The 20,839-nt window shown below is 38.6% G+C and overlaps 1 protein-coding gene across 4 annotated transcripts in view; it reads left to right on the forward strand.

The window, feature by feature from the left end:
• The window catches only part of ACSS3 (acyl-CoA synthetase short chain family member 3), a 234,622-nt gene that overhangs the window by 88,310 nt on the left and 125,473 nt on the right, over window positions 1-20,839 (forward strand). For all 4 annotated transcript variants that reach the window (XM_055395766.2, XM_055395764.2, XM_055395767.2 and 1 more), the window contains exon 8: window positions 10,681-10,832. In XM_055395766.2, coding sequence (XP_055251741.1) covers window positions 10,681-10,832 — 152 coding nt within the window. The remainder of the gene's footprint in view (window positions 1-10,680; window positions 10,833-20,839) is intronic.

A 20,839-nucleotide genomic window follows, 5' to 3' on the forward strand; every position in this document is an offset into this window, starting at 1 on the left:
GTGGGTTGCCATGTCCTCCTCCAGGGGATCTTCCTGACCCAGGGATCAAACCTGCGTCTCCTGCAACTCCTGTATTAATAGGTAAATTCTTTACCACTGGGCCACCAGAGAAGCCTTAGGTAATGCTTAGTATATAAGGACTAGGCATTGGTTTCTCAATCCTGGCTGTGGATTATATTAATAATTACTTTGGGGACACATAAAACATAACAATGTCCAACCCCATATCAAGGTTGATTAGATCAGACTCTCAAGGAGTGGCCCAGGCATTGGTACCTTTCACAGGAATTCTGAAAATTTCTAATATATATCTAGGTGTGGCAGTCACTGGTTTAGAATTGATTTAGAGGGTGGGGTGGATACAATGGGGGCTTCCCTGGTGGCTCAGCGGTAAAGAATCTTCCTGCAGTGCAGGAGACCCAGACTCAGTGCCTTGGTCAGATCCCCTGAAGGAAGGCATGGCAACCCATTCTAACTTTAAGAATCCCACAGACAGAGGAGCCTGGCAAGCTGCAGTGCTTAGGGTCGCACAGAGCTGGACATGACTGGAGTGACTAAGCAGCAGCAGCAGCATGGATACAGCGAAGGAAAGCAAGATAAAAGCATATTCTCACAAGTGAGCCCCATGGACTGGTGAAAAATCTCTAGCAAATAGAGTCAGTCGGTATAATTTTTTAGTTATTAAATTGTCTTTATAGGTATATTTACTCCCTGGGTCAGGAAGATCCTCTGGAGAAGGCAATAGCAATCCACTCCAGTACTCCTGGTTAGAAAATCCCATGGATGGAGGAGCATGGTAGGCTACAGCCCATGGGGTTGCAAAGAGTTGGACACGACTGAGTGACTTCAGTCACTAGTTACTCCTTAAAAGGGAGTCTGCTATAGGAACACAAAATCTTATGTCTGAGCATCTTAAAGCATAGGGCAACCATCCCATCTGGCTTTAAAGCAGTGGTAATATTTTCAAAAGCAGAACAAGATAATATGAGTTATCAAGAGAAGAACTGTAGGGAAGAAAAAGCCCATCTTTAAAAGAGGTTATGCACTCATGTGGGCTTCTCTGGTGGCTTAATGGTAAAGAACCCGTCTGCCAAGCAGGAGATACAGGTTTGATCCCTGGGTGGGGAAGATCCCCTGGAGAAGAAAACCGCAGTCTACTCTAGTATTCTTGCCTGGGAAATCCCATGGACAGGGGAGCCTGGCGGGCTACAGTCCATGGGGTCGCAGAAGTTGGACGTGACTTAGCGACTAAACAACAACAAAGCATATAGTCACTTGGCACAGATTTCAGAGCTCACAAAAGGGTGAAGAGCATATATCTCCCTGTTCTCTGTTCTCAGCCTTCCAGTTTCTCTTACTTGGAAGCAGTCAATCTCTTGTTTACAGTAGTTCATTCATGTATAAACCATGTCTTTTCTTTTTGTCTACAAACAGCCTTGTACAAATGGTATGCACACTATTCTATGTTTGGCTTTTTCGCTAAATAATACACCCCGGAGAATTGCTTATGTTCTGACAAGTCTCCAGTTTAGATGTTGCATGCCCAAACTTGTATCCCTTGATAAACGCACCAGGCATGTAGTAGGAACTCAACAAATACTATTGCCAATTTCATCATTCTCCCCAAATAAATAAGCTAACACTGTTGCACCTGTCTCTGGAAATGAAATTCAGGAGTAGGCCATGAGGGATTTTTGCTGTCTTCACTTTTGAACTGCAGTAAAAGCATGCCTTCAGTGACATTCTCAGAAGTAGTGTTCAAAAAGAGACCAAATGTATTTCAAATCCTGCCACAAAAAGGCAAAAACTGTAGTTGACTCAAAAATGTTATGTCAGAGTCTAAGAAATCAGACATACTCTTGACCACCAAGCCTTGAATAAAATGAAATCATAGGATTAGCAATTAAGTCAATTAATTTATTTTTGCTCAAAAATTTAATATTTAAGTATACCTTTGTTTTAAGTTGTATTCCACACTCTTCTGTGTTGAAAAATTAAGCTATTGGAAACTGTGTGAGGTCTAGATATTACCTGTTTTCTAACTCTGAACTTGCACTTGTGGTCCATTAATATTAATACCTTGAAGCAGTAAGACTTAGGTGGTTTATAAGTGAAGGTTAATTTTATGATATTTGGCGTCTAAGAAAACTGTCATGTTCTCCATGCTTTGTACCGTTGCTAACCACAATGTAAATATAAGCAGTTGATATTTTATAAATCTCCGATGTTAAAAATTCATGAATTGTAACAGCTGAAAGCTCATAATCTCTGCTTTGCCATTTAGCGATTGCTTTCTGCCTTTGTTTTCTGGGTAGCAACCAAAGCACTGTAGACTTTAGAGGAAGGAAATCAAAGCAAATGGTAATGACATTGAATTTTAAAGAGAGTTTCAGTTATTGTTACCATTTAGCTGTATTACTCCTTTGATGTGTGTGTTTGTTGAAAATTCCTATAATCTTAGACTCTTCTTATAAAATTGAATGGGTTTGGGACTATGGCCCTTATTGAAGATGCAAGTTCTGGAGTCAGTGTCTCCAAGCAACTCAGCATGCCTGTTGTATTAATGGTTAATTTTTAAAAGCTTTGTAAAGGGGTTGTATTATTATGTGTGCACACATGTCTGTATCTGCACACGAGCCTATGATGTGCAGAAGGGCAGGAGCCGAGACTATTCCGTCAAATCAATAAGCCATTTGATTATTATTAAGTCATTTTCATTTGGAGTTTATGGTTAAGGAGGCTTACTAGCTTTGCTTCAGTTTTCTGAAGCTATTAGTGCTGAAGACATATGGGTCCTATGTTTATTATGATGGTCTTTTCCGTTATTAGACACAAAATAGCTTACAGCGCCTACTATGTAATTTTTAATAGTATTACTACATGAAAGTGAAGATGTTAGTCATTCAGTCATGTCTGACTCTTTGCAACCTCATGGACTGATACCTGCCAGCCTGTCCAGGCTCCTCTGTCTACTGAAGTGGGCAGCCATTCTCTTCTCCAGGGGATCTTCCCAACCTAGGGATTAAATCCATGTGTCCTGCATTGTGGGTGGATTCCTTACATCTGAGGCACCATGTCCTCCCTGCTGCTGCTGCTGCTGCTGCTAAGTTGCTTCAGTTGTGTCCGACTCTGTGCGACCCCATAGATGGCAGCCCACCAGGCTCCCCCGTCCCTGGGATTCTCCAGGCAAGAACACTGGAGTGGGTTGCCGTTTCCTTCTCCAATGTGTGAAAGTGAAAAGTGAAAGTGAGATCGCTCATTTGTGTCCAACCCTTAGCGACCCCACGGACTGCAGCCTACCATACTCCTCCCTAACCCCCAATAATTACTAGAGTAAAAGTTCCTTTAGAGCAGGACCTTTCCTGGCTTGTTCAAAAAAATATCCCTAGAATTCTGAAGAATATCTAGCCTAAAGTAGATGACCAATAAATATTTATTAAGTTAATGAATATGTTAGCACGGTCTAATGTATTATGATTGTATGCAACAATGGTTTCTGAAGACAGATCTTATTTTGTGCTGTGTTGTATTTGCTGAGCTGTTATATCATTCGGAACCTAATGTTTATGTTAATCAGCAGGCTGTTTTGGGAAACAATAATTTCTTTGATATAACTTATTTTAATCAAGATTTGAGATCAAATAGAAGTTTTAAAAAGTAAATAAATAAATTCATAAATATTAAAGTAATTCTGAAATAAGGAATTCATGAATTCCTTATTGCAAAATTCGGACTTAAATTGAAGAAAGTAGGAGCTGCTTGTATATTTTGGAGATTAATTCTTTGTCAGTTGTTTCATTTGCTATTAATTTCTCCCATTCTGAAGGCTGCCTTTTCACCTTGCTTATAGTTTCCTTTGCTGTGCAGAAGCTTTTGATTTTAATTAGGTCCCGTTTGCTTATTTTTACTTTTATTTCCTGCTGTGATTTATGTCAGAGAGTTTTTTGCCTATGTTCTCCTCTAGGAGTTTTATAGATTCTGGTCTTACATTTAGATCTTTAATCCATTTTGAGTTTATTTTTGTGTATGGTGTTAGGAAGTGATCTAGTTTGATTCTTTTACAAGTGGCTGACCAGTTTTCCCAGCACCACTTGTTGAAGACACTGTCTTTTCTCCATTTTATATTCTTGCCTCCTTTGTCGAAGATAAGGTGTCTATAGGTCTATAGGTGCCTGGGTTTATCTCTGGGCTTTCTATTTTGTTCCATTGATCTATATTTCTGTCTTTATGCCAGTACCATACTGTCTTGATGACTGTGGCTTTGTAGTAGAGCCTGAAGTCTGGCAGGTTAATGCCCCCAGTTCCATTCTTCTTCCTCAAGATTGCTTTGGCTATTCGAGGTTTTTTGTATTTCCATACAAATTGTGAGATTATTTGTTCTAGTTCTGTGAAAAATATTGTTGGTAGCTTGATAGGGGTTGCATTGAATGTATAAATTACTTTGGGTAGTATACTCATTTTTACAATATTTATTCTTCCAATCCACGAACATGGTATATTTCTCCATCTATTAGTGTCCTCTTTGATTACTTTCACAAGTGTTTTATAGTTTTCTATGTACAAGTCTTTTGTTTCCTTAGGTAGACATATTCCTAAGTATTTAATTCTTTTCGTTGCAACAGTGAATGGAATAATTTCCTTAATTTCTCTTTCTATTTTCTCATTATTAGTGTATAGGAATGCAAGGGATTTCTCCAAAATATAAAAGCAGCTCCTGCAGCTCAATTCCAGAAAAATAAACGACCCAATCAAAAAATGGGCCAAAGAACTAAACAGACATTTCTCCAAAGAACACATAAAGATGGCTAACAAACACATGAAAAAATGCTCAACATCCCTTATAATCAGAGAAATGCAAATCAAAACCACAATGAGATACCATTTCACACCAGTCAGAATGGCTGCTATCCAAAAGTCTACATGCAATAAATGCTGAAGAGGGTGTGGAGAAAAGGGAACCCTCTTACACTGTTGGTGGGAATTCAAACTAGTACAGCCACTATGGAGAACAGTGTGGAGATTCCTCAAAAAACTGGAAATAGAACTGCCATATGATCCAGCAATCGCACTCCTGGGCGTACACACCGAGGAAACCAGAACTGAAAGAGACACATGTACTCCAATGTTCATCGCAGCACTGTTTATAATAGCCAGGACATGGAAGCAACCTAGATGTCCATCTGCAGATGAATGGATAAGAAAGCTCTGGTACATATACACAATGGAGGATTTTTCAGCCATCAAAAAGAATGCATTTGAGTCAGTTCTAATAAGGTGGATGAAATTGGAGCCTATTATACAGAGTGAAGTCAGCCTGAAAGAAAAACATCAATACAGTATACTAACGCATATATGTGGAATTTAGAAAGATGGTAACCTTGACCCTGTATACGAGATAGCAAAAGAGTCATAGGTGTATAGAACAGTCTTTGGAACTCTGTGGGAGAGGGTGAAGGTAGGATGATTTGGGAGAATGGCATTGTAGCATGTATATTATCATATGTGAAATGAATCACCAGTCCAGGTTTGACGCATGACACAGGATGATTGGGGCTGGTGCACGGGGATGACCTGGAGGGAGGATATGGGGAAGAGGGAGGTGGGAGGGGGGTTCAGGAGGGGGAGCACATGTACACCCGGGGCGGATTCGTGTCAATGTATGGCAAAACCAACCAATATATTAATGTAAAGTAGTTTGCCTCCAATAAAAATAAATAAATAAATAAAGTGCAAGTTGATCTTAAAAAAAAAAAAAAAGAAAGTAGGGAAACCACTAGACCATTCAGGTATGACCTAAATCAAATCCATTACGATCATGCAATGGAAGTGAAAAATAGATTTAAGGGATTAGATCTGATAGAGTGCCTGAAGAACTATGGATGGAGGTTCGTGACATTGTACAGGAGGCAGGGATCAAGACCATCCCCAAGAGAAATAAATGCAAAAAGGCAAAATGATTATCTGAGGAGGATAACCTTACAAATAGCTGAGGAAAAAAGAGAAGCTAAAGGCAAAGGTGACTGCAGCCATGAAACAAAAAGACACTTACTCCTTGGAAGAAAAGTTATGACCAACCTAGACAACATATTAAAAAGCAGAGACATTACTTTGTCAACAAAGGTCCATCTAGTCAAGGCTATGGTTTTTCCAGTCATGTATGAATGTGACAGTTGGACTAAAAAGAAAGCTGAGCGCCAAAGAATTGATGCTTTTGAACTGTGTTATTGGAGAAGACTCTTGAGAGTCCTTTGGACTGCAAGGAGATCCAACCAGTCCATCCTAAAGAGATCAGTCCTGGGTGTTCACTGGAAGGACTGATTTTGAAGCTGAGACTCCAATTATTGACCACCTGATGTGAAGAGCTGATTCATTTGAAAAGACCCTGATGCTGGGAAAGATTGAAGGTGGAAGGAGAAGGGGCCGACAGAGGATGAGATGGTTGGATGGCATCACTAACTCAATAGACTTGAGTTTGAGTAAACTCCGGAAGTTGGTGATGAACAGGGAGGCCTGGCGTGCTATGATTCATGGGGTCGCAGAGAGTCAGACACTACTGAGCGACTGAACTGATATTGATACTGAAAGGCAAAGGAGAAAAGGAAAGATACACCCATCTGAATGCAGAGTTCCAAAGAATAGCAAGGAGAGATAAGAAAGCCTTCCTCAGCGATCAATGCAAAGAAATAGAGGGAAACAATAGAATGGGAAACACTAGAGATCTGTTCAAGAAAATTAGAGATACCAAGGGAACATTTCATGCAAAGATGGGCTCAGTAAAGGACAGAAATGGTATGGACCTAACAAGCAGAAGATATTAAGGAGAGGTGGGAAGAATACACAGAAGAACTGTACAAAAAAGATCTTCATGACCCAGATAAACACGATGGTGTGATCACTCATCTAGACCCTGGCATCCTGGAGTATGAAGTCAAGTCGGCCTTAGGAAGCATCACTACAAACAAAGCTAGTGGAGGTGATGGAATTGCAGTTGAGCTATTTCAAATCCTGAAAGATGATGCTGTGAAAGTGCTGCACTCAATATGCCAGCAAATTTGGAAAACTCAGCAGTGGCCACAGGACTGAAAAAGGTCAGTCTTCATTCCAATGCCAAAGAAAGGTAATGCCAAAGAATGCTCAAACTACCGCACAATTGCACTCATCTCACACCTTAGTAAAGTCATGCTCAAAATTCTCTGAGCCAGGATTTAGCAATATGTGAACCGTGAACTTTCAGATGTTCAAGTTGGTTTTAGAAAAGGCAGAGGAACCAGAGATCAAATTGCCAACGACCGCTGGACCATGGAAAAAGCAAGAGAGTTCCAGAAAAACATCTACTTTTGCTTTATTGACTACTCCAAAGTCGACTGTGTGGATCACAACAAACTATGCAAAATTCTTAAAGAGATGGAAATACCAGACCACTTTGCCTACCTCCTGAGAAATCTGTATGCACATCAAGAAGTAACAGAACTGTATATGGAACAACAGACTGGTGCCAAACAGGGAAAGGAGTATGTCAAGGCTGTGTATTTTCACCCTGCTTATTTAGCTTATATGCAGACTACGTCATGCAAAATGCCAGGCTGGATGAAGCACAAGCTGGAATCAAGATTGCTGGGAGAAGTAGAAATAACCTCAGATATGCAGGCGACACCACCCTTATGGCAGAAAGCGAAGAAGAACTAAAGAGCCACTTGATATATGTGAAAGAGGAGAGTGAAGAAGCTGGTTTAAAACTCAACATTCAGAAAACTAAGATCATGGCATTGTGTTCCATCTCTTCATGGCATATAGATGGGGAAACAATGGAAACAATAAGAGACTTCTTTGGGGGAGGGACTCCAAAATCACTTCAGATGTTGACTGCAGCTATGAAGTTAAAAGATGCTTGCTCCTTGGAAGAAAAGCTGTGACCAACCTATACAGCATACTAGAAAGCAGAGACATTACTTTGCCAACAAAGGTCCATCTAGTCAGAGCTATGGTTTTTTTCAGTAATCGTGTATGGATGTGAGAATTGGACTATAAAGAAAGCTGATCACTGAAGAACTGATGCTTTTGAACTGTGGTGCTGGAGAAGACTCTTGAGAGTCCCTTGGACTGCACAGAGATCCAACCAGTCCATCATAAAGGAGATCAGTCCTTGGTGTTCATTGGAAGGACTGATGATGAAGCTGAAACTCCAGTACTTTGGCCACCTGATGCAAAGAACTGACTCATTTGAAATGACCCTGATGCTTTGAAAGATTGAAGGCAGGAGGAGAAGGTAATGACAGAGGATGAAATGGTTGGATGGCATCACCACCTCAGTGGATATGAGTTTGAGAAAGCTCCGGGAGTGGGTGATGTTACAGGGAGGCCTGGCGTGATGCAGTCCGTGGGCTTGCAACGAGTTGGACACGACTGAGTGGCTGAACGAACCTGAATTCCATAATAAAAAAAAATCACTCATTGCCTCATGTTCTTCTGAGGAATAGACAATCTAATGTAAGACAACTGAACCTTTTGTAGTTCAACTAAGTTACAAAAAAGCATGAGCATTTATTCCTCACTTCCATTAGTATCCTAATTGTAACGACATGTTATCATTTTTTATGCTTAATAAATATAGTATTGATGGAATTTTGTTTGATGCAGGGTCAGAATTTATTATCTATAAAAAATTGGTACAGTTTTTAACTATTATTTGTAATAAACTATTGTTTCATTATCCTTAGATATAATTAACTTGAAGGTGCTGTAAAATACAACCGATAGTGTCCTGAGTGTAGGAAGTCATTGTGGTATAGCATTTTCCTTATGACTGGTGTCAGTCTTCAGGGAGTATATTATCATTGTCTCGTGACATGGCACTGTAGTGGAATTCAACTCAAATTGGCTATAAAATAACCTTCTTCAGTAGAGGTCAAACCACTTTAAAATATTATCTCAGTGCTTTTAGCTTATCAAAGACTTATTGGAAAAGTGATTTATTCTTATTTAGCAGACAAGAAAATGGCAGCATTGACAGGGCAAGTCAATTGTGTGAGAAGGTCAGCTGAAAAATCATTTATATGGGGGTGAGGTGAAATTTCCAAGGTTACAGTCTACCTCCCCTGGTGGTCAGTGCCTATGACAGACTGAAGAAATAAAAGTCAAATCTTTGTTGCTGCTGATATGCTCATACATTCAAAATGTAAAAGTTAAATTACATACATGAGTTGCCTGAATGTATTTGGCAGCTCTTTATACTACATCAATGTGTTGACCTGTGTAGGATGGTAGTGAAATAAACTAAAATCAGGTTTTCAGGGTAGTTATGATAATAAAAATGAATTTCTAATTGCAAGAAGTATCTTTGGTATTTAAAGAGCAAAAGGAGAAGTAACAGAATATAATAAAGAGGTAATTAAAAAAAGGAAAATATAACTATATTAAAGAATATTGAGAGTAACTTTAAAAAATACGTAAAAACTAAATAGTACCCTAGGAGAGATCCAATTAGAAGTGGATAGTGAATCAAAATTATTAAATGGCTATGGTTGGCCTCATATCATCATACACTCCTTGATTAGTTGTTTGGGGGACACCTCTAAGTTGGCTTCTAGCAAATTCTTTCCTTCCTTCTTCCCTCCCTCCTTCTTTCTTTTTCTCTTCTTTTCTTTGCTTACCATAGTTCAGTGTTTCCCAGGTGTGTTTTCCAGGATGTAAAGTCCATAGCATGCTTATATGCTCTTCAGTTTTCAAGAAACGGTCCAAAATAGGAAACCTAATCTCAACCACTTCCAAAAGGATTTGACTGTGTGATTCATGGGGTTGCAAAGAGTCAGACGTGACTGAGCGACTGAACTGAACTGAATACATTATATACATATAAACATTCCAGGATCTGACTTCAGAAACATAGGAAGCAGTACCAGTGATGAGAATGGATTGAGGAATGAGGGAATAGAGTTGGGCCAACATAGATTTTATGGGATACTTTGAGGTTTTCTTTACAGAATTACTGATTTATTTATGCCATGCTCATTTTCAGTTAAAAATGTTTTGTGTCCTTTTGAATTGCATAGTCCATAAAGATTGTTAAATTTTTGTGAGTGGATTATCTGTTGAACATGCATAATGTTATTTTGAGGCTGTGGAAAACCTACATTTTGAGATATCTTATTAGATTTTTTTAAATTGTTATAAATTGGTTTTATTGAAGTGAGACATTTAATTGAAAAGGTCAATGCTGAGAAATCACTGTGATTCCAGGTTTTTCTGTCTTCTCATGTATTTTGAGATTGCCGTTGTCATTTTTAATGGAGATCATGAAAAATGCGTAATTTTAGAAATTTATAGCAACCACATTTCTCATTTAGTCTGCCAGACGAAACAATATGTTTAATTGCTTGGGAAATAGAAGACTGTTTTATTGACTTGAATTATATATATATATTTCTAGTCCTTTATGTTTCAAAACTTAAGAAAGGAAAAGTTGCAATTTGAAAAGCTTTTAGGATACAGTATTGGAGCAAATCACTTGTCTTATGCCTGGGCATTTTGTTTATTTATGATAGAACATGGGAACATATTAAATCTAAGATACATTGAGAACCCCATTTTATTAATATTGCTATGTTAAATGTGTAAGTATTGAACAGTCAATGAAATAGGAGACATTTTATCCAGTGACATTTTGAATGAATCTCGTTGTAGGGGAAGCCTGTGGGAACACCAGATGCTGGCGCCTATTTCCGTGTGCTTGCGGAGCATGGAGTGGCTGCCTTGTTTACAGCGCCAACTGCAATTAGAGCGATCCGTCAGCAGGACCCCGGGGCAGCCTTGGGGAAGCAGTACTCTCTGACAAGGTGAACTTGGGATGCACAGGGCAAATTACATTAAAAACTGCAATCACAATGAATAACTGAACGCTGTATATTTTTTCTAGCACGGCAGTACCGTTATGGAAAAAGTCAGAGGTTCTGAATGTTAAGAATGGCTGTTCTAAATGTATTTTTGAAAGAGTTGGAAATTTAACTATACAGTGAATATTTTTTAATACCGTGTCCTGTTTATTTCTGTTCAAATTTTCTCAAAAGAGTTTTCTTTTTAAAACGACTCTGCTTATATTTTCCTTAAAGCAGAAGGCTAACTGTGATAGATACATATATGTATATGAATGTGTGTTTGTAATCTAGTTCCTTACCACTAGCGCCACCTGGGAAGCCCCACTGTCTCTGGTAGTAAAGAAACCACCTGTCAATGCAGGAAACAGAAGAGACGCAGGTTTGATCCCAGAGTCAGGAAGATCCCCTGGAGGAGGTCTTGGCAGCCCACTCCAGTACTCTTGCCTGGAGAAGCCGCCCATGCACAGAGAAGCCTGATGGGTTACAGTCCATTGGGTAACAAAAGGTCAGACAGACTGAAGCGACTTAGCATATATATGTATATATATAATATCTACCTTTTGAAAATACACTAATAGTCTAAATAGAGGGAAAATACTTGATTTTATTTGTAAAGATAAAATGTGCAAATTATAGTCCAAATTACCTATGTTGAAAGAGTGAAGGAAATTATTTTCCTGTTGTTTTGTAATAATGTGCTCAGAATAGATACGTTTGTGCTGGTTTATTGCATTCATTTTAGTTTAATGATATGTACATTCAAAAATAATTATAGCAATTTGTGTCTTCAAGGCAGTTTCCAGCATCACTTCTCATTAAACCTTTCTGAAATAGGTCACTGCTATCATAAACTAAAAGGATTTTGTAATTTCTTCAAGTCAAAATTGGTTTTAAATTAAGTCAGTTTGAAATTTTTAAGTTAAATGCCAGATGTTATGAATTTTATGCTGCTATGGCCCAAAGAAGGGGTTAAAACAGATACCATACAGCAATTGCAGATGTAAGCAAGAAGATTTCAATTTGAGCAGGGTCAATGATTTGGTTCATTTGTTTCTTTTGGGGGAAAAAAAAAAGGGATCTGGATTTACATAAAATGTTCATAAAATGAGCATACAATGTGTTAATAAAATAATCTTATATTGTATTTCTATTCACTTTGTTTACTGGATTGTGATTTAGTTTTCTCCATTTCAGTAAAAGAAGAGAAACATAGGTTTTGGTAAAAACATCTGAGGCTGTGTATAGTCTCCATGTCTTAACACAATTCCAGGGGTTTTGATGAAATAGTGACCTTGTTCTTGCAGTGTCCCTTTTCTGACAAATACATTCTGATTACAGGGCATGGAGGTGTGTGACGATCAAGCTAAAGTCTGTTGTTTGCTATCTTTTCCCATTTGTTACATGGGTTTCAGATGATATCCTTTACTGTAATGGCAAGAAACCATTTCTAATTTGCCTGAGGTATTAAAGCATCAAATAATATCAAATGAATACCTATTAAATCACCAATAAATGGATACCTATTAAATGCCAGATTTAATAGGTACTCATTTGGTATTGAATGAATTTCAATACCAAAATACCAACTCTTTCAAACTAATAGGTATAGACATAGAGTATGAGATTTTAGTCCGTGAGATTTTAATGTAAGAGATACTGCGATAAACTCCCCTGATCATGCCCCTTTGTCTTTAGGCATTTAAGTTATTCATGATGATGTGAACCTATGTTTTAACTATCTGTTTAGGAATGCAGACTCTAAAACAGCCTCAGTTATTCAAATGACTACTATTAATAAATGCCAACACTTGCTGATCACCTACTATGTGCTAGGCGTAAGCAGTCATAGTTTGTTGTCTCACTGGTTATCACAATAAGGAGGAATTGTGATTATTCTCATCTTACAGGTAAGGGAAGTTAGGGCCAGAAGTTAAGTGACTTCTTAGGAAGAAACTAACTTAGGTGATCTAACTAGAGCCTACACTCATAACTAAATAGCATGAACATAACTCTTCCTATGAAAAGTAAGTTAGGAGACTAACTTGACCTAGGGATTTTTGTCATTTGTGGGATAAATGCAGCTTTTCCTTTTCATATATTCATAGTCTATACAAATAGTACCTTCACTGACCTACTTTGATAGATTCTGACTTGTGGACTAACAAAATGTTAGAAGAGACCTCCAAAATCCAACTTTCTTAGTGGAGGCAGCCGAGGTTCAAAAAAAGTTAAGTTTGAATTAGAGACAGAATGAAAACCAGAACCCAAGTCTTCTCATATAATTATACCTTCAAGTTTATATTTATGTTCAAGACAATTTCATGCTGACTTACTGAATGGACATTTCTTAGATATTATAATCTCAACCTCGTGATTGATTTGCAGTTTGCTTCTCTCTCCTTTTACAGAAAGTGTTGTGATGAATTTTCTTTTTAAATGTTACATAGCTTATTAAAGATTGTTTTAAAATAAATTTAAAGATGTTCCCCTAAATTTAAGAGGGTATTCTGAAATAGGTAACTAACCAGAACTATAAATTATTTTATCAGACAACTAGAGTTTGGAAAAAATAGGAAAGACATCGTCTAGTGAAATCATTTCATTTCACAGTAGAGAAAACTTTGCCATAAAAAGGTAAAATAACATTCCCAGGATTACAAAGCTACTATAGGGCAAAAGCTGGGCTAGGCAGTACTGTATGGTAATTTGAATTCTGACTATGGAGTTAGACTCCCTGGGTTCAAATCTACCATTTACTGACTATGTGACTTTCAGAAAGTTATGTAGTCTCTCTGTTCTGTTTGTGTGTGTGTGTGAACTAGTATAATGAAAATAGAAGGTACATAATCCATGCAGAGCACTTGGAACTGTTCTTAACATAGACTGTCTTAGCTATTATTATCATCTGCTTTCTAATTCACTGCTCTTTTTCATACATCATAGTGATTTTTTGACCCCCATGATCTTCTAGTTCAATTTTAGTAAAGTCAGAAAAATAATCTGTGCTGGGATTTCCATTCATACTTTGATGCAGCCTTTCTTTTCCAATTATATAGCAATGAGAGTTAATATGAAAAAGAAGAAGCAGAGCATCAGCACTGAGCTGAAAAATAAACTTTTCTGTGGACTATGGATTAGAGTGGCAAAATGGTAAGGGTGGCTGAAGCCAGAGGCTTGCTAGGTGTACGGGCAGGTGTTGGCTGAGTAATAGGGACTCAGTGTTGCCTTGTACTCCCTATGGAGTCAGAGTTTGCTCAGTGATTGAGGATGGGCTGGGGTGTTAACACACCACTCAGAAAAGGTGGCTGATAATAATGACTGTCAATTGTTTTCTGGGACTGTGACTTATAGCAGACGTTGGTCTAGGGGTCTGAATAAGACAAAGGACAGCCCAGCAATCAGAGACTGAACCAAACTGCCCATCTGTCATCCTGGTATAGGATCTGTGATAGCCCAAGTATCGCTGTGGATTAATAATTTTGAACCATCATTATGGCACTGGATATCACAAACCTATTGAACAGAGAAGGTGATCATAGGAAAGAGAGAGAGAGAAAGAGATACAAATGACAACACAGAACTTCTATTTTGAAAAGATCGTGGGAAATAAAATTCTAAATACACGAAGAACTCTAATGCTATTTAAATCAACAGAACGTGGATTCATTCCAATTGACCTTATTTTTGTAATATAGTCAAACCAATTTGAAAATAAGTATTTTGAGGATAAGCAATCATAAACTAATAACTTTTATGTAAAATTATTAAACTTGGATGTGAAACAATAAAAAAGTACAGTGGATAGTATAAATAAATAAATATATGGACACAATGAAAGACTGTTAAAATTATAGGATATTCCTGAGGAAATTACTCAGAATGCAAAGCAGAGAGGCAAAATAAAAAATCTGAAAGAACAGTTAAGAGACTTAGAGGGAAGAATCAGTTCTGTCTGAACAGAAGCCAAAGTAACAGTAATAAAATGGTGGAGAGTTTTTTTCAAAAGGTTATTTGAATTTTCTAGTGGGGAGAAAATAGAATGAAGGAAAAAGAAAGAGATAACCACTGGGACATTGATGTAAAAAATAATGATGTTCTGTTGTGTGAACTAGAAGTTGATGAGGCATTACTGAAATAATATATTTTATTTAAACCTATTTTGGCACACGTGAAGAGTAGTTTTGTCTTGTTTGGTAGTTTATGGACCTTGAAAGAAAATATTCATTTTACTTTTCTTCTGCTTATACTTTATTACCAAAAATTCTTCAGCATAATTTGGCTTTGGCTTTTTATCCATTGCTATGCAGCTTCCTATGTATTTTGGAATAAAATTAATTTAACAACAATACCGTTTTACTGTTTCCCTTATTGCTTAATTTTCAACTTCATTTGAGTGTCGAATTGTGCTTGAGTTTATGTAGAAATAGGGAAAGATGTGTAGGTCTCATCCCCATTCATCTCTCGCTCCGTTTTCTCTCCTCTAGATGCTGTATGTTGTCATTTTGGTTGCCTTTTTAGTATTGCACGTTTGGAAGTAGGTTCATCTTTCCATGTGTTGCCATCATCAGAGAGTCTCTCATATGTTGAATTACTCAATACCAATCTAGGGCAGCACTACCCAGTAAAACTGACATCTACAACAAAGTAACTGCTAGCAACATGTCACTACTGAACTCTTGACAAAGGGTTACTACTGTGAAGAAATGGATATTTTTAATTTTTTTAAATTTTAACTAAATGTTAAATAGCCAGAGATAGTTAATAGCAAGGAAAGATATAAGCATCTGAAATCAGAGTTCCAAAGAATAGCAAGGAGAGATAAGAAAGCCTTCCTCAGCAATCAATGCAAAGAAATAGAGGAAAACAACAGAATAGGAAAGACTAGAGATCTTTTCAAGAAAATTAGAGATACCAAGGGAACATTTCATGCAAAGATGGGCTCAGTAAAGGACGGAAATGGTGTGGACCTAACAGAAGCAGAAGATATTAAGAAGAGGTGGCAAGAATACACAGAAGAACTGTACAAAAAAATCTTCACGACCAAGAGAATCACGATGGTGTGATCACTCACCTAGAGCCAGACATCGTGCAATGTGAAGTCAAGTGGGCCTTAGAAAGCATCACTATGAACAAAGCTAGTGGACGTGATGGAATTCCAGTTGAGCTATTTCAAATCCTAAAAGATGATGCTGTGAGAGTGCTGTACTCAATATGCCAGCAAATTTGGAAAACTCAGCAGTGGCCACAGGACTGAAAAAGGTCAGTCTTCCTCCCAATCCCAAAGAAAGGCAATGCCAAAGAATGCTCAAACTACCGCACAGTTGCACTCATCTCACACGCTAGTAAAGTCATGCTCAAAATTCTCCAAGCCAGGCTTCAGCAATACGTGAACTGTGAACTTCCAGATGTTCACGCTGGTTTTAGAAAAGGCAGAGGAACCAGAGATCAAATTGCCAACATCCACTGGATCATGGAAAAAGCAAGAGATTTCCAGAAAAACATCGATTTCTGCTGCATTGACTATGCCAAAGCCTTTGACTGTGTGGATCACAACAAACTGTGGTAAATTCTGAAAGAGATGGGAATACCAGACCACCTGACCTGCCTCTTGAGAAACCTGTATGCAGGTCAGGAAGCAACAGTTAGAACTGGACATGGAACAACAGACTGGTTCGAAATAGGAAAAGGAGTACGTCAAGGTTGTATATTGTCACCCTGTTTATTTAACTTCTATGCAGAGTACATCATGAGGAATGCTGGGCTGGAAGAAGCACAAGCTGGAATCAAGATTGCTGGGAGAAATGTCAATAACCTCAGATATGCAGGTGACACCACCTTTATGTCAGAAAGTGAAGAGGAACTGAAAAGCCTCTTGATGAAATGAAGGAGGAGAGTGAAAAAGTTGGCTTAAAGCTCAGCATTCAGAAAACTAAGATCATGGCATCTGGTCCCATCACTTCATGGGAAATGGATGGGGAAAAAGGGGAAACTGTGTCAGACTTTATTTTTCTGGGCTGCAAAATCACTGCAGATGCTGATTGCAGCCATGAAATTAAAAGACATTTACTCCTTGGAAGGAAAGTTATGACCAACCTAGATAGCATATTAAAAAGCAGAGACATTACTTTGCCAACCAAGGTCCTTCTAGTCAAGGCTATGGTTTTTCCAGTGGTCATGTATGGATCTGAGAGTTGGACTGTGAAGAAAGCTGATCGCCAAAGAATTGATGCTTTTGAACTGTGGTGTTGGAGAAGACTCTTGAGAGTCCCTTGGACTGCAAGGAGATCCAACCAGTCCATTTTAAAGATTAATCCTGGTTTTTCCTTGGAAGGACTTATGCTAAAGCTGAAACTGCAATACTTTGGCCACCACATGCGAAGAGTTGACTCACTGGAAAAGACTCTGATGCTGGAAGGGATTGGGGGCGGGAGGAGAAGGGGATGACAGAGAATGAGATGGTTGGATGGCATCACCGACTCGATGGACATGATTTTGAGTGAACTCCGGGAGTTGGTGATGGACAGGGAGGCCTGGCGTGCTGTGATTCATGGGGTCGCAAAGAGTCGGACACGACTGAGCGACTGAACTGAACTGAACTGATGGTTTTCTTGATGGAAATGTGGCCTCTAATGTCCATAAAGTACTTCCTTTTTGGTATTCTTTGCCTATAGTATTAGAATCAGCCTAACCTATTCATTTCATAAATTTTAATAAAAATTATCTAAATGTATATTAGTCTTTTTTTCAGACATCAGACAGTTGGATATTTACTTCTGCTCTTAAAGAAAAATTTGAGACTAATAAATTCTGTTACATGTGTTATTACAAAGAAAGGAGGTAGAAAGGTACAATATGCTCTAGAATATGATTACACTTTCAATGAAATACAAAATATAACTCCTCTGTTGTTTAGTAAGAAAACCATGCTTGAAACCTCCTATAGTCATAAATGGCAAAAATACAACAGAAATCCTAGTATGTACATATACCTGTATGTGTTCTTTCTGTTCTTCAAATTTCCTGTAATATTATACAACACCAAAATGATTCTGTAAAGTTAATCTAAATTGTGAAGCAAGTTTCCATCACCAGTCATTAAAGGTGTCTGTTTAGCATGGTTTGAGGCAGCCCCAAGACTGTGAATAGTAGACCTTTACTTTCAGTCTTTTTTGCTTCTACAATTCATCATGGATACATGTGTTTTCCTTCTAATCCTGTTTTCTTGAATTTTTGATTTAGGATCAGGTATTTTAAAGTTTTGGAGAAGGCAATGGCACCCCACTCCAGTACTCTTGCCTGGAAAATCCCATGGATGGAAGAGCCTTGTGGGCTACAGTCCATGGGGTCGCACAGAGTCGGACACGACTGAAGTGACTTAGCAGCTTAGAAGGAGCATTTTAAAGTTTGGGTTTGGCATTTGTTTATGTATCAGTGATATACAACTTATTTCTAAAAGGCTTTTCAAGGAAACAGGAGTTGTCGGTGGTGATAAGTCCTTTTGCTCAGACTTCTCAGATAATCTGCCCACCTCCATCTTTTCCCCCCGGGGCTGCCCGGGTTCAGGACTCACCACTTCTCTGTGATGGGAATAGCCTCCCAAACCCGGGGCCCCTGGTCTCCTGCCCTGACCTTTCCATCCTCCCCACTCCTGCCAGTGGTGTCTTCCTAAACCAAAAATCTCACCGTGCCACCCTCCTGCTGAAAATCTTTAATTGGCTTTAATTAGCCTCTCACCACTTTCGGGATGAAATCCAAATTCTTTAGAAAGTTCTATAAGCTCCTTTGTGACAAGGCCCAGGACTGGCTCTCTAGATGGCTTCACTTGCTCCTCATTTACCCTGGAAAGGTATAATATACTTAATCACAGAAGTTTTAAAAAAAGTTTTGATAGTTTGAATAAGATACAATTAAAATATGTTTATGTTTTTCAGTCATAAGATTATCAACAGTATGGCATTTATATCCTTATTTTGTCTTGTTTTTTTTATAGCATCTAAAATCATAGATACATCAACCTTATTTTAAACTTTAAAACTTTAGTCTTTGTTACATTTTCAGTTCAGTTCAGTTCAGTTCAGTCGCTCAGTCGTGTCCGACTCTCCGCGACCCCATGAATCACAGCACGCCAGGCCTCCCTGTCCATCACCAACTCCCGGAGTTCACTCAAACTCATGTCCATCGAGTCGGTGATGCCATCCAGCCATCTCATTCTCCGTCGTCCCCTTCTCCTCCCGCCCCCAACCTTTCCCAGCATCAGAGTCTTTTCCAGTGAGTCAACTCGTCGCATGAGGTGGCCAAAGTATTGCAGTTTCAGCTTTAGCATCAGTCCCTCCAATGAACATCCAGGATTGATCTCCTCCAGAATGGACTGGTTGGATCTCCTTGCAGTATAAGGGACTCTCAAGAGTCTTCTCCAACACCACAGTTCAAAAGCATCGATTCTTCGGCGGTCAGCCTTCTTCACAGTCCAACTCTCAGATCCATACATGACCACGGGAAAAACCATTGCCTTGACTAGACGGACCTTGGTTGGCAAAGTAATGTCTCTGCTTTTTAATACACTATCAAGGTTGGTCATAACTTTCCTTCCAAGGAGCAAGCGTCTTTTAATTTCATGGCTGCAATCAGCATCTGCAGTGATTTTGGAGCCCAAAAAAACGAAGTCTGACACTGTTTCCACTGTTTTTCCATCTATTTCCCATGACGTGACGGGACCAGATGCCATGATCTTTGTTTTCTGAATGTTGAGCTTCAAGCCAACCTTTTCACTCTCCTCTTTCACTTTCATCAAGAGGCTTTTGAGTTCCTCTTCACTTTCTGCCATAAGGGTAGTGTCATCTGCATATCTGAGGTTATTGATATTTCTCCCGGCAATCTTGATTCCAGCTTGTGCTTCTTCCAGCCCAGCGTTCCTCATGATGTACTCTGCATATAAGTTAAATAAGCAAGGTGACAATATACAACCTTGACGTACACCTTTTCCTATTTGGAACCAGTCTGTTGTTCCATGTCCAGTTCTAACAGTTGCTTCCTGACCTGCATACAGGTTTCTCAAGAGGCAGGTCAGGTGGTCTGGGATTCCCATCTCTTTCAGAATGTTCCACAGTTTATTGTGATCCACACAGTCAAAGGCTTTGGCATAGTCAATGAAGCAGAAATAGATGTTTTTCTGAAACTCTCTTGCTTTCTCCATGATCCAGCGGATGTTGGCAATTTGATCTCTGGTGCCTCTGCCTTTTCTAAAACCTGCTTGAACATCTGGGAGTTCACAGTTTACATACTGCTGAAGCCTGGCTTGGAGAATTTTGAGCATGACTTTACTAGCGTGTGAGATGAGTGCAATTGTGCGGTAGTTTGAGCATTCTTTGGCATTGCCTTTCTTTGGGATTGGAATGAAGACTGACCTCTTCCAGTCCTGTGGCCACTGCTGAGTTTTCCAAATCTGCTGGCATATTGAGTGCAGCACTTTCACAGCATCATCTTTCAAGACTTGAAATAGCTCAACTGGAATTCCATCACCTCCACTAGCTTTGTTCGTAGTGATGCTTTCTAAGGCCCACTTGACTTCACATTCCAAGATGTCTGGCTCTAGGTCAGTGATGACGTTATCGTGACTATCTTGGTCGTGAAGATCTTTTTTGTACAGTTCTTCTGTGTATTCCTGCCACCTCTTTTTAAGCCTACTTTAATAGCTTAATGTGTTACTATTTATTTCATCCTGCTATAACATTTCTGTCTGATGAGGTCATAACTGATAATCCAGAATTTAATTTCAAGCAAGTTATAAGTGAATACATATTTGATTACCTAAATTTCAGGTAATTTTAGGTAATATATTTGCTTGATTTGTAAATATATATGTAGTTTGCAAAAGTTTAAGTATCTCAGATATTTTGATTGGTATTGATGTCATAAAGATGAGTGATCTTAAGGAGCTGTGAGAAATAAGCAAGAAGCAAGTAATTATT

The sequence above is a fragment of the Moschus berezovskii genome, chromosome 6, assembly GCF_049115385.1.
Source record: "Moschus berezovskii isolate FMDL1 chromosome 6, NW_MosBer_1.0, whole genome shotgun sequence".
NCBI lineage: Eukaryota > Metazoa > Chordata > Mammalia > Artiodactyla > Moschidae > Moschus > Moschus berezovskii.